The sequence below is a fragment of the Eleutherodactylus coqui genome, chromosome 13 (assembly GCF_035609145.1).
Source record: "Eleutherodactylus coqui strain aEleCoq1 chromosome 13, aEleCoq1.hap1, whole genome shotgun sequence".
Taxonomy (NCBI): domain Eukaryota; kingdom Metazoa; phylum Chordata; class Amphibia; order Anura; family Eleutherodactylidae; genus Eleutherodactylus; species Eleutherodactylus coqui.
In genome coordinates this window covers 54,496,783-54,511,054 of record NC_089849.1, presented here as the reverse complement: position 1 = coordinate 54,511,054, position 14,272 = coordinate 54,496,783, and the positions used below count along the sequence as shown (strand labels likewise).

The window sequence follows — 14,272 nt, the reverse complement described above, 5'->3', positions numbered from 1 at the left end:
CTCATTCAGTTTTTGCATTGCCACACTGCTGTCTGCGCATATTTGATTTCATTTATGGCTTTTTTTCCCCTGTTTTGCAGCATTGTTACTCCATTCAGTGTGTTAAATCTCCGTGTATGGAGCCATCAGACATTAAAATCAGATGCCCTCCTCGGCACCGCATCCCTGAACCTGCAGGAAACCCTTCTTTCTAATAATATGAAGCGTGAGTAAGACCTTGCACCACCTACAGCTGATACTACATCCAGGAACTACATGGCCTTTATAATACAAGTGCTGTCATTGTCTCACTATTGTATCACATTGTGTTAAGTTCCTTCCAATGTCATCAGATTGCTTAAGGCTCCGTGAAGTAGTCACCTGATCGCTCTTGTGACACCGGTTTACAGTAACTGCTGATAAGATCCTTCTTACTACACGGAAGTGCCTTAGGGCGCTTTTACACTCAGCAACTTATCATTTGCGTGAGCGAATGATGACCGAGTTGGCTTATGCAGTCTGTTTTTATACAGGCAGATAAATCATTCGCTCGCAAATCGTTCAGTCATTTACATTCATTATGAATGAGAACGACTGAACGATCGGTATTGAAACCGAACAATTAGTGAACGAGCCAACAATGATTTTCATGCTTTGATGAAATGAACGATAAGCAAACGAATAATTTTATTTTTTTTAATCGTTCCGTGTAGAAGCATCTTACCCACAGGTATAAGACAACTTCCCAGTTGCCATCTGACTTCTAGTCCCCAGATTAAAGGGATCCAATGAGAAGGTGCTACAGTCCTGCAGAACCCTATTCTGATAGTGTTCTCTCCAGGGCTAAAGGCCCCATGTGCATTAGACTTAAAGGGGTATTCCCTTCTTGTCTTTTCATGGCCAAGATTGGAAGACCCCAAAACTCTGTTCTGATCATGGGGATCATGCTTTGCTATGCTGTATCCATAGCTGCCATTCACTACAATGAGCGCTACGGAAAGAGCGCAGCACTAAATGCTTGACTCTCTGTAGGCTCCGTCCGGGTGGCCTTTAGCAGTTGCAGCAGTTTCCCATCTCTGCAATGAACTTAGCAATAACAGGCCTGGTGGCTTTCCTATATGTAGATGGGAAGCTCAACTTTTCCCTGACAATTGATGTCGGAGAAAAAAAAGAGGGTCGAGGATGTTGAATTTCGAAATCCAGTCCTTTTTGGTTCGGATTTTGATGTGGATCTGCACCCAAATTTGGTACGTTTAAACGCAGCCTTATGACACAAACATCTTTGCGAGTCGAATGTTCAATGTCAAGGCAGTCGTTGACTGTGTATGGGCACTTTAAGGAGCACAGGGATGTACGTACTTCTATCCCTCTTTGCTGTAATTTGCAGATTATACTTGAGCAGCATCTGTATTAACTGACCTGTCTTCTAGTAAAGATGACTCCAAATAAGGGTTCAGTTAAAGGAGCATTTACATCTTAAAGGTGTTCCCCATGGGACCACCCCTTTTAGTATGCAGCGCTCTGGATGAACAGCTGCCCGCCTCAGTTCCTGCTTCTGAGAAGCGGCTGATTTCGCCAAGTATTTCCCCTGCAGTGGCAGCTTATAGGGAAATGTAGTACTTAAGGATAGCCATTCAGATGATTGACTGCTGTAATCCAAAGACGGGTTGAGTCGGCCAGAATAAGAGCTGCTTTTCCAGAGCGTCTCTCCATTCCAGCTTATACACACCCTCTATGACCTTCATTGTCCTAATAGGGCATATGGACAGTGGTTGTGTTCTTAGTATAGCACCTCATATGGAAGATCCATGGGATATGCTCCAAATGCCCGATTCCCACCTCCACACAATCACCGCTACCTACCATGTGATGTATGTGCAGAATACTACAGCTAGGAATCGACAAAAAACGATCCCTGGACTTCCCCTCTAGTAGGTCCCAGAGGTGCGGCTGCCGCCCATCAGACACTTACCGTATATCCCATGCTTAAGAGGGGAATACCCATAGGTGTCCCTGGATTTTGGCTTTGTGCTACAGGATGTTGTCCGTTCCTTTTCTGTGTATCCTACTGGTATGTTCTCTATTATGACTCCCTGGACCTTGGGGGAAAACCTCTGACGTAAGATAAGGCTCATAAGATGTTACCTTGCTGCTTTTTCCTTTTGCTCCACTCACATCACATTTATTATCCCTTGTACTGTTTAATTTGCTTCTCATGTTTTACAGAGGTGGGTGGGGGTGGGGGGTCACATTTCTAGCACTTCTGTCATGAGGCGGCCATATAAGTGAGGTCATGTAGGGTGACAGCAGATAATGGGTGCTAAGAGCTCCCAGAGTTTAGTGGGCAGATCTGGTGGCTGGCATCCAGCTGAGGAGGACATGTGGAGGAGCATTGTCAGCGGCTGCCTGTTTGCTCCTAGTCAATCCATTTTGCCAGGAGTGTTCTCAGCAATGCTGCAGACAGCAGTTTACAATGATAGTTTAACCCCTTACTGACCGCCCCATCGTGTTTTTATGTCTTGCATAAATGTCCATTCTGACAGCGGCATTTAAATCCCCCCCCCACCCCCTCCACCCCCCACCCGAACGATGTTACAGAAGATATAGAAAAATCTATAGCAACGCGTTTCGGGTATGTACAACCCCTTTTTTTTTTATAAGTTTCTCTGAAACGCGTTGCTAAAGATTTTCCATACTTTCTGTATAGTTTTTGTGCTGTGTACTTTTTTGTGTTAGTATGTCACTTGTATTCTCGTTAAATAAATAGTTTTTCCGTCAACCATTGCCCAGTTTGTACACCACCTCTGGATGGGTCTGGAGGTTTCAAGTGTATTTTTTGACACAAGATAGAAATTCTCCGTCTATGGAGGTCTCCCCCACCCCCCAAAAAGTACCATATTTTTCCATGTATAAGACGCACCCCCTACGTTCCCACCCAAAATTAAGGGGAAAAAAAAGATTTTAAACATAAAACAGTACATAGTATTGTTCTATGCTTAAATCCCACTGTAGATCCCTGTTATACTCACTGGACCGTCCTCTCCGTGCTGCCCGACAGGTCTCTCTAGTTCTTTACAGCACCTCCGCTGTCTCGCGAGAGGTTGCTGTTTACAGGTTGCTATGGGGACCAAGCACAGGAGACAGAAGACTGGCTGGGCAGTGCTGAGAGGAGGCGGCTGGTGTGTAGACTGTAATGTGTATATATGTGCTGTGTGTGTAATGTATATGTGTGTGCGTAGTGTGTATGTGTGAGGGTGCAGGCATACTCGCCTAGCCGCGTCGCTGCCCTGCTTCTCTGCACTGCTGCTGATCTACGTCTCCGCTCTGATAGTTTGACGGAGCCCTAAGGGCTCCTGCACACCTGCGAGCGGTACCTTGCAGCTGACATTCATGTATCGTTTCCAACGAAAACTTGCATCCTATGTTTAAGACGTGGTGTGTTTTTTTTGTTTTGTTTTTTTGTTTTTTGAGCAAATTATGTAAAAAACAAAAACCACGTCTTATACATGGAAAAATACAGTAAGTGAACATTATATATTATTCACATGTGTTCACCCCCATTAAGGAGCGCAAGATCTAGTTTTTATTATTTTTATTTTCTTGTTGTATAGAGATACATCGTCCTCTCCCTTATTTCTCCACTAGCTAGATTTACATATTAAGTCTAAAGGCTTACGCAGGACCAGAAGGCACTCTTACGTGTATGGGGGCCTTCTGACTTTCTTCCCACAAATGGTGTTGGAGTAGGATGGGGGGAGGGGGGGGGGTAGATTAGGCAAGTTTATAGCTATTAAATGTGTGTGGGCACCTTAGGGAAGTTGGATGACCACCCCTGTGATGATAGCTGTAGCATCAGTTGTATTAGATCTCCAAAGTCCACAAATTGTGACCTTTTTGGTCTTCAGTGCCTTTTATCTTTAGTATATGAGCCATGTATTCTACAGAATAGATGACTTGGGTAATAACCTATTTTGCACGCTTTCTATTTCAGTGGAGGAGGTGATTGTGAACTTACAGCTGCAAGGCGAGCGGGAGACGGTGGGGGATCTATCGGTGTGCTTGAATGGGTTGCAGGTGGATCCAGAGCTCTTGGCCAATGGAGATGCCGTCTGTGTGTCAGGTAAGGTGGAAATGTAGGGGTTTTTTTTTTTTTTGTTTTGTTTTTTCTTCGAGTAGAGAACCATTTTAGATATTAAGGTGATTGCCCAGCTTCTTGAATTTTTTACAAGCTGCTTAACATGATATAAAATAACAAAAGGAGTGTTCTTCACCTTACTAATCCCATTGCTCCTGCACTGATACAGATCGAGCACCCCGCTGCTTTTTGTTCACCTGTCTCTAGCGATGACATGCCAACATAACATGTGACTGCTGCAGCCAATCATGGGCTGCAGGATTGACCTCCATAGTAAGCACATACATATGAAATGTCCAGCTTACCTCCTCCTTAGTTCTCCGTGCAGGGATTTGCACTCTAACTGCATGTTAGAAAAGGCAAATAATCCAGCGTGTGGATTGAGATCAAATAAATCCAACTTTATTGAAAAAAAGTATTTAAAAAATTCCCAAAGGCGCTATAAAATATATGGCAAACTACTGCCACTTCTCAAGCGCTGACGCTTTCTTAGTCGAAGCCACTGCCAACTAGAAGCCTCCACCATTTACTAACACAGCCAATCAGAGGTTAGCTATTTGTCACGTGTCCACAATACGTGGCAGGAGACCCCGTGTAAGTGCTCTCGCCCTCATTGCTGTCAGACTGCTAGTGACGCTGGTAATAGTAAATATTTAAGGGAGAGTGATGGGGAATCAGCTGGCTTACTACCCTACCCTCAATGTATGCCAAAAGGACACAGTAGTGTCTTGTGCTGGGGGTCTTATGAATGGTTATGGGCCTGAAGCATCTGCAGGGTATAGTTCACAGTGTGTACAGAGCCTTGTAATCATTGGCTTCTATCTCAGTATAGTTTGAGGTTACTGTCTTAAAGTTCACTATGGCTTATAAGTCCTATTATATGACTGTTTCGTAATCCAGGACATATTGCAGTATGGTAACAGGTTCAGTGGATTCTCGTGTGTGTATATAGACAAATAGGATGGCTGTGTGAGGGCTGTTTTTTTGTTGGATCCATTGATGTTCATACGACTTTTGAATTGCTTTCTTTTCAATTTTTTTTTCTTGGAAATGGGTCGAGAAAAAGGAACTTTCGACAGTTTTTTGTTTTTTTTTCTGGCAGTGTTTACTGTGTGGTATTAATAATATGATATTTTAACAGATTAGATCTTTACAGATGCAACGATGCCAATTATTAGTATTTTTTTTTTTACGTGGCATATATTTTTATTTCTTGCACAGGACATATGCAGTTAGGATGTATCTAGCTGTGTAGCTGTCGGGAAGGGGTTAAATGCTATCATTAAATTTACGCTTGACGGTTGTGACTAGACAACATTTTGTGTAGACTTTGCATTCAGATTGACATGCTCTAGAACATGTAAGTGCACGGTAGTCATGTCTGTAGCAGGTGGATGTGCAGGAAAGTTGGTTTTATAGTATGTCTGTTCTTGTGCAGGTTCCACCGATACCTCAAGGGTGCAGATGGATCTATCTGCTGTAAGGTAAGTGTCGTTGCTACATTGACAAATGTCAAATCGTGCAAATAGCGACTACTTTTTTTAGCACTATGACTTGTCTCAAGGTGCTTCGTGTGAAATGCTCTCACTCATGACCTGAAGGTTGTGAATTCAATTCCTGCTTGGTTCAGGTAGCCAGAACAAGGTTGGCTCAGTCTTCCATCCTTCCGAGGTCGGTAAAAAGCGTACCCAACTTCGCGGGGGTGAAAGATGAATGATGAAGGCAATGGCAAACCACACCGCAAAAAGTCTGCCAAGAAAACGTCACGATGTGACATCACCCTGGAGTCAGTCGTGACTCGGTGCTTGTTACCTTACCTTATCTCAAACTTTGTATGAAGGCCACTCTCAAACCAGCGTCTTTTTGCTGCGTATTACGCATGCGGAAAAAGATGCGGCCCTAAACCTCCATGTATTCCAATGGGGCATCTTGCACTACCGTTCCTGCGCAGGGAATTTACCAGCGCAAAATCGCACATAGCTTGTCCTATACAGCATTTTAGCGCGTATTTCACGCAGAAATCGCCCATTGAAATAAAAATGCAAAAAATATGCAATTGCACACATAACACTGCGTCTTACTGAATTTTTTACACAGGTTGCCAGGGGAGAAAAAGTTTGCATTTTTACGGCAACCATATGTTGTATAAACCCAGGCGAATGCGCATAGGAGCGCGGAAACATGCATTAAAACAATAAAGGCCACGTTTACATACAGTCGTGTGAGAATGGCCTGATTGGTGGAGACCATGTTGGCTCTTCATGAGTACAGCAGACCGGCTACACGGAGCGCCCGGGGGGGAAGCCGTTTCTGCAGGGATGCTGGTGAACCCAGATTACCGTATATACCGGCGTATAAGACGACTTTTGAACCCCGAAAAATCTGCTCTGAAGTCGGGGGTCGTCTTATGCGCCGGTAATACAAAAAAAAAAAAAGTGTAAAAAAAAAAAATTCATTACTCACCTCCCCCGGCGTTCTGTCGCGCTCCGGCAGGATGTCGCTCGCTCCTCGTCCCCGGCGCAGCATTGCTTTCTGAATGCGGGGCTTGAAATCCCCGCTTCCAGAAAGCTAATACACACGCCGGCAGCCATGACAGCATTGAATGGCTGTGATTGGCTGAAGGCGCACGTGTTAGCAATCACACTATTCAATGATGTCATTGAATAGTGTGATTGGCTGAAGCCACGTGCGCTTTAGCCAATCACAGCCATTCAATGATGTCATGGCTGCCGGCGTGTGTATTAGCTTTCTGGAAGCGGGGATTTCAAGCCCCGCATTCAGAAAGCTATGCTGCGCCGGGGACGAGGAGCGAGCGACAGCCTGCCGGAGCGAGCGACATCCTGCCGGAGCGCGACAGAACGCCGGGGCAGGTGAGTAATGAATTTTTTTTTTTTTCTCCACTGTATACCGGCGTATAAGGTGACAGTTGGGGGGTCGTCTTATACGCCCCGTCGCCTTATACGCCGGTATATACGGTACAAGTAATACAAAAGCTCGTTTTCTTGGCAGATGCTGCTTTTTGATCGTTTGGGCTCTAATAAAATTCTCTGTAGCTTTTTGTTCCTCGATGATGCAAACCTATTACTATCAGGGCCACTATAGATAGGATTTTAACCCCTTAAGGACACTGCCTATTTTAGCCATTTGGATGCAGTGATATTTGGTGGATTTTTATCTCCACTTTTCAAAAACCATAATTTTTTTTTCCCATTCACACGGCCATATGCGAGCTTGTTTTTTGCGTGGTGAGCTATAGTTTTTATTGTTAGCATTTTTGGTACATGTAATGTATTGTAAAACGTTCTTTATTTTTGTTTTTAGAGAAGGTAGAGAGAACCTTAATTATGCCATTTTTTTTTTTATTAATCATACAGCATAAATGACACAATACATTTTTTTTTTCTGTGGGTCAGTACGATTACGACAGTACCAAAACTTTTATAATTATTTTAGGTTTTTCTACTTTTGCACAATAAAAACCCCTTTTTAAAAAAAAAAAAAAAAATTATTTTTTTTTTACATTGTTGCATTCAAAGTCCTATACCTTTTTTTTTTTTAATTTTTCCATGGACTGAGTTCTGTCAGGATTTGTTTTTTTGGGTGACAAGCTCTAGTTTTTATTTGTACCCTTTTTAAAATCATTTTATTGCGCTTTTTGATAAAACAAATAAAATAAACATTTTGCCTCTTTTTTTTTTTTTTTAAGCCTTTTGCTCTGCATGATGAATGTGTTCCGTTTAGAGTGCAGGTCATTATGGACACGATGATGCCAAATATGTGGGGGTTTACTTGCATTTTTTTTTTTTTTTTTTTTTTTTTAATACGTGTTTTTTTTGTTTTTTTTTACACATGTCTCTGTAGGGGACTTGAACCATAACAGCTCTGATAAGGCATTGCAGGATTTCTGTAGTGCAGTGCTTTATCATTTGTAATAGCAATCATAGGCAATAGCGTCCTGTTGCCATGGTAACCCATCGGTCCTCTTTTCTGTGAACCCTTTACATGCCGTGATCTACATAGTCCTTATGTACCACTGATGTTGCAGCGGGTGGCTGGCCAACAGTAACAGCCGACTCCCAATGCGGTCTCCGCTTCTGAACCTGCGCCTTCCACGGGATGTAAGTTCATGTCCTATTGCGTAAAGTACCTCGCAGCCAAGACATAAACTTATGCCCTGTGGTGTTAAGGGGTTAATTAGAAATGCTTTTCATCTGTTAGGGTAATGCTTTATCCAAATTCTGAGGATATGTTCACAAGAGTGGTTACATTTTGACACTCCTTATACCGTTGTGTAATACTTGTCCAGTCTTCTAACCTCTTTCTTGGAAGTTCATGTGAAATGACCGCACCTTGGATATAATCATCACCTTGTACTGCACAGCAGTTTCCCAATCACTCCTGTTGTTCTTCATCTTGTCCACAATAGTCCAGAAGTATGACTGTGGCTCTTTGGATGGATGGATAATTATAGCTGTGCAGTAACAGGAGACGGATAATACAGCACTGTATATTAATGTAGATTTGCTATGGAGCAGGTACTGTAACTGATGAGTACTATTGGGATGGATTCGAAAAGTACTGAAGAATCTTTAAAAGTATTGTCCAGTCATCCTCTCCTACCTGATCGGACATTGGGCATGAAGAGATGCAACTACAAGCTGGGCGACCTTCCAACACTCAAAGTATTGTTTATAGGTCCCATTAATTAGAAGAGAATCGGTGTATAATACTCGCTGGGCAGGGGCGTAACTAAAGGCTCAGGGGCCCTGATGTAAAAGGTGAGCTCAGGCCCCCCCTCTATCTGTATCTGTACCTGTTCCCATACCTAAACCATGCTGCACAGAGACATAACTTGAAGCTTCTGGGCCCCAATGCAAAACTTGTAACAGGGGTCCCAACTATAATGCTTTATTCATAGTACTGGGCTCCCTATACGGAGAAGAGAGGCCTTATGGGCCCCTAAGGGTCCTGGGCCCGGGTGCAACCGCATCCCCTGCATCCTCTATAGTTGCGCCCCTGTCGTTGGGAACTGTACAGTTGTTGCAACTGCATACTTGGTGGCAAGATTGCTGTATCTCTCCATATTTGATGTCTGATCCGGCAGGTGTGTACGCCTCCACAAAACCTTCATCTTGCAGTCCATCTCTGGACATAGACTTCTAGATATCCACCTTAACCTCGGTTGGTGCTTTCTATAAGAATGGTGCAGGTCTGCGAACCATGATATTAGAGTCAGCAAACTTTAAAGTGATGTATACAGGATATACATGACCCAGCCCTGTAGCATGGGTGCTCCAGTGGAGGGAGTCCTATTGACTGGTGAGTAATCTGAGGATTTGAGTGGATAAAGTTGGGGTACATCACAGGTGCCAAAAAAGATGACACCAGTGTCACAACCCTTCTTTATCCATATTCCTTAATACCTCAGTTCTCATAACGAAATTCTGTGTAACTCTAATTGAAGCATCACTGCCCCATTGAATAGTTGTGGTTTAATTGTAATTATTATGGTGTTTTTCAGTGCGGACAGTACCGATGGCTCAAGTCCTAGTGAAAATCGCAGAACCAGCAGCACCAATTCACCATCTTTGTCCAACGGAGGATTCAAACCCAGTAGGCCACCAAGACCATCGCGGCCACCACCACCCACCCCTCAGAGAACGTCTATCTCAGGTAGAACGATAAAACTTCACCAGTCACCTGAATGTCTTAGGAAGCTGTGATTTAAAGGGATTTTGTTATGTTTCATGATCCACCAGCGATGCAATAGCGGTGCTTCCTCTCATGTCTTGTCCATTGATACACTTCCTCTCCCGGGCCATAACCTCTCATATCCCGTTCTGCCCAGTGCAGGGCTGGCAGACAGACAGAAGCAGCATTAATGTCCACAAGCATGTGCATTGCTGAGCTCCTGAAGTTCCTGTTTGCAAACTTCAGCAGGGTACAAAAGGCGATGCATCCTACATATGATCACACACCTACGGAGGATGGGAGGTCCAATTTCGCTGCCTGGGGTAGCGGCGCAAAGCATTATGGAACTTGTAGGTTGACATGTAAACACAGCGGCACCTCCCCAGCTACACAGGGAAGAAGAAACCAGTACTGATCTGTGATTATAACATAACAGGTTGGTGCTCCTTTCCAGCAGCGCTAATATTACAACTGTAGTAAAATTCAATTCTGGCCTGGGAGACCCCTTTTAAGTCCTCCGAAATCCCTATGGCTTTGAAAACATTGAATTGCTGATCAGACCTGAGGCAAAGCTTCCCATCTGTGAGCCTCTTTAGTTATCCACATACTTGCATTTACTTGTTGATCACAAGGATAAAATTATACATAATATTTTTCTTCTTCCTCAAATGTAGGTCACAATGTACTAACGATTCTTTGCCTTTTTTTTTTTTTTTATAGCCCCTCCTAATGGAGCCCTTCTCAACAATCCAGAAACTGCAGCAAAGCCAGCAGGCAGCGCTCTTCCCCCTGAGTCAGATGCGCCGCCCAGCGTCCCTCCTGTTTCTAGACAGATTGTTCCTGTCAACATTGATAGTCAGAGGATCGGAAATGTCAACCAAGCAGCCCTGCCTCCTGGGTATGCCATAGGTGTCATTTACTGAGCTTATATACATTATGGAGCAGCATAGGATTATTCCCCATAGGACTAAGGGCAGAAGGCAATGAGTGTTACATGTTCAGACTAATGCTTCGGCATTTGGGCATAAAACTTTAATTGAGCTATTGGTAGTTTTTCTTCAAAAACGTAACAGCAAGATGCGCAGTCATTCTCTGAATATTGTCACATAATAGTAGACGGTTGGGGGGGGGGGTGTTCATACGTGAAGTATGTATTTGTTTTGTTTATGTTTTTAAGTCCATCTTTACACTAATACTTCTCACAGTTGGGAGCAGCGCGTGGATCAGCACGGTCGTGTATATTTTGTGGATCATGTGGCAAAAAGGACGACATGGGACAGACCAGAGCCTCTCCCCCCTGGGTAAGTATGACTTTATTCGAGCTTAAAGGGCTTTTCCAGACAAATACTAGGGATGTCCTATCCTGAGGTCATTAATAGTTGATTGCCGGGGATCTGCCGCATAGATCCCCAGCAATCAATTGATCACCTGGCTTACTGTTAGTGTGGCAGGGCCGGGCGTAGTTATCAGGGTCGGAGCAGAAAGCTTAGTGGGTAGCTTCACTCCCATGGAAATCAACGGGAGAGAAGCCGCCTGTTGCATTTCTGGCTTCGGCCCTAATGCGGAGCCGGAAGTGCAATATACTGCTCCGCTCTCATTGATTTCAGTGGGAGTGAAGCTACTTATTAGGCTTCCTGCTCCAACCCAGATGACTATCTTTGGCTCCGCCATGCTGATAGTGGGTCAGGTGATTAGCTGATCACTGGGGATCCTGAGCAGCAGATCCATGGCCATCCAACTATTGCTAACCTATCAAAAAACAAGCCTGCACATCCAACACAAAACTTTAAATGGCTGCAACAAAATACAGTAACAAACACCATGCCTCCATACTCATACACAATATCTGCATGAAGATGCACAACTGTCATCTGTACTAACCACATAAAAATGCAAGGTTCTTGGTGCATAATTTCATCAAATTCGCGTGGTCTCATCTGCCACTTTAAGGCGAACCTTAATGTATGGGTACCTAACTCTACAGACTCCTCTATTTGGGCTTAAAAGCCTCCATATGAGTGGAAAAGCTGGATCCCTAGGTATATACCATCACTGAACCACCTGGGACAGATTGGAAAGTGGAGTGCATGACAGAAGTGGAAGCAACCACTCCTACACATGCAATGCACACAAAAAAAGGCTCACTTAATTTAATTGTTGGATGTTTTTTTTGTATGCATTGGATTTGCATGAAGGCTTTCTAGCCCAAAGAGAGGTGTCTATAGCGTTAGGTACCCATACATTAAGGTTCACCTTGAAGTGGTAGTGCGTATTTTGATCATATTTGTGTGGTCTCATCTAAAAATCTTGCATTTGTTTTATCCTACTAGTATAAACAGTTGTGCATTTTTCTGGAGTTAAGTGTACATGAGCGCTGAAGCCTGTGTATGGTACTGTCTATTCATTACTTATCCTGAGGATAGGACATCCATAGTATTTGCCAGGAAAACCCCTTTAAGTTATAATTTAGACTGTGTTTACAAGGGAGCCTGTAAGGCTTTGCCTGATCCATTGTGCAGTGGACACCAGTAGGCCCGACAGACCCCGTGCCTTATATTCAGGCCTGCCTTCTTACGCCAAGGTGTCTGTCCTTTTTTTCTGGAAAAATAACAATTGCATTAGTTTTCCCATCAAAAACGCCAAAATCTGTGACAAAGACTTCAAACAGAGCCTGTAATACAGGTGGGATCAGAACTTTAAACTGGCCAAAGCTTTTTGGTAGCATATGATCACTGTTGGCTAGGCCAAGCATACATGTTGTTCCAAGAAGGCGGGATGAGAAATGTGCAGATTAACCCCTTAAAGAATTGACTTTTTTCTTTACCTTTTTGGTTTCACCTCCCCATTTTATTTTTGTCTGCATAGCGGCCTGAGGGCTTTATTTTTGCAGGATTTATTCCTCAATGGTACGATTTATAGTACCATATAATGTACTGGAAAACTTAAAAAGAAAATTCTGAGTGGAGTGAAAGGGGGGAAAAAATTGCAATTGTGCCATCTTGCGGTAGGGGTCTTGGTTTTATGGCATACACACTGCGGTAAAAATCACATGATTTTATTCTGTGGGTCAGCATGATTACTGACCAAATTTATAAAAAAAAAAAAATTCTGAACTACCTTTAAAAAATAAAATATATCTTTAAATAAAAATATTTTGCTGCCATCACTTAGCATCCATCGATGGGGTTGTGTGAGAGCTCAAATTTTTTGCGGTATGACCTGTGGCTTACATTGCTACTATTTTGGAATACATATGACTTTTTGATCGTTTTTTATTACATTTTTTTTCTTGGTGACTGGGTGAGCAAAAAAAGCACAATTTTGGCGTGTGTATTCCTTTTTTCTGACTCTGTTCACTATATGCAGGATAAATAATGCATTATTTTGATTGAAATTTTACAGGGTGATATCAAATGACTTGGTTTTGGGGGGGTTTTTTTGTATATTTTTATTAGAAAAACAAGAATCTTGTTTTTGTAGAAAAACGCAATCATTTGATGGCTTGTACCATATGTTGCAATGCTTCACAGTACTGCAGTATATGATATTTCTAACAGCATTGTATTAAGATGTCGCGTCTTAATAGGCAGAACTACATGGCAGTCCTAGGAGCCTTTAGAAGGACCCTGGCTGCCATGACACACAAATAGCACCTTACAATCTCATTGTGGGGGGGAATTAAATGGTTAACAGCTGCGATCATCATGAATGCTGATCATGGCTGTTGCAGCCTGGCGGCGTTGTATACAGTGGGTTCTGTTTTCTATTTATTGATCTATTTATTTTTACTTCAGCATTTTATCTGACATTTCCCCGATTTCTGTGATTTTTCAGGTGGGAGCGTCGTGTAGACAACATGGGCCGAATCTACTATGTAGACCACATAACGCGGACAACCACTTGGCAGAGACCCACTATTGAATCTGTACGCAACTATGAGCAGTGGCAGCTTCAGCGTAACCAGCTGCAAGGGGCGATGCAACAGTTCAACCAGAGGTTCATCTATGGGGTGAGCTGCCTCTACTGTTCTAGTGCAGCAATCCAGAAACTATTATTGCTCCTGTGTGAAAGCATAGGGACAATATAATCGCGTGCTGAATGTGGAGGCAGAGTGGGCTGGAGATCTCCTATTAGTCCTCCAACATTGCAGCGTATTGAAGAATATTGAGGCATAGAAAATGGTTAAAAAATGTAGTAATCATTTGAAAAAAAAAAATGATTACAGGAAAATACACTTAAAGCTTTGATCATTTCTTCTGTGAATTGCACATCTAGGGCAGGCAAATATACGATGCAGAACCATACCGGCACAAGTTTTACTGTCCTGGGAGAAGTAATGACTGCTATATCAGTTGTCTCATGCTCAGACCTTGCAGTAATGCCTCTATGGGCAAATTAATGCTATAAAAACAACCTTGTATATATTTCTATAGACTGAACATAGCAGGGGTGTACGTACCGCTGTAG

The 14,272-nt window shown here is 43.0% G+C and overlaps 1 protein-coding gene across 1 annotated transcript in view; it reads left to right on the top strand.

Annotated features, from left to right (window-relative positions):
* ITCH (itchy E3 ubiquitin protein ligase) overlaps positions 1 to 14,272 on the top strand; it is a 65,772-nt gene that overhangs the window by 35,926 nt on the left and 15,574 nt on the right. Inside the window, exons 4-10 of the mRNA XM_066587193.1 lie at positions 81 to 205; positions 3,971 to 4,099; positions 5,553 to 5,598; positions 9,636 to 9,787; positions 10,526 to 10,703; positions 11,011 to 11,106; positions 13,640 to 13,814. Coding sequence (XP_066443290.1) covers positions 81 to 205; positions 3,971 to 4,099; positions 5,553 to 5,598; positions 9,636 to 9,787; positions 10,526 to 10,703; positions 11,011 to 11,106; positions 13,640 to 13,814 — 901 coding nt within the window. The remainder of the gene's footprint in view (positions 1 to 80; positions 206 to 3,970; positions 4,100 to 5,552; positions 5,599 to 9,635; positions 9,788 to 10,525; positions 10,704 to 11,010; positions 11,107 to 13,639; positions 13,815 to 14,272) is intronic.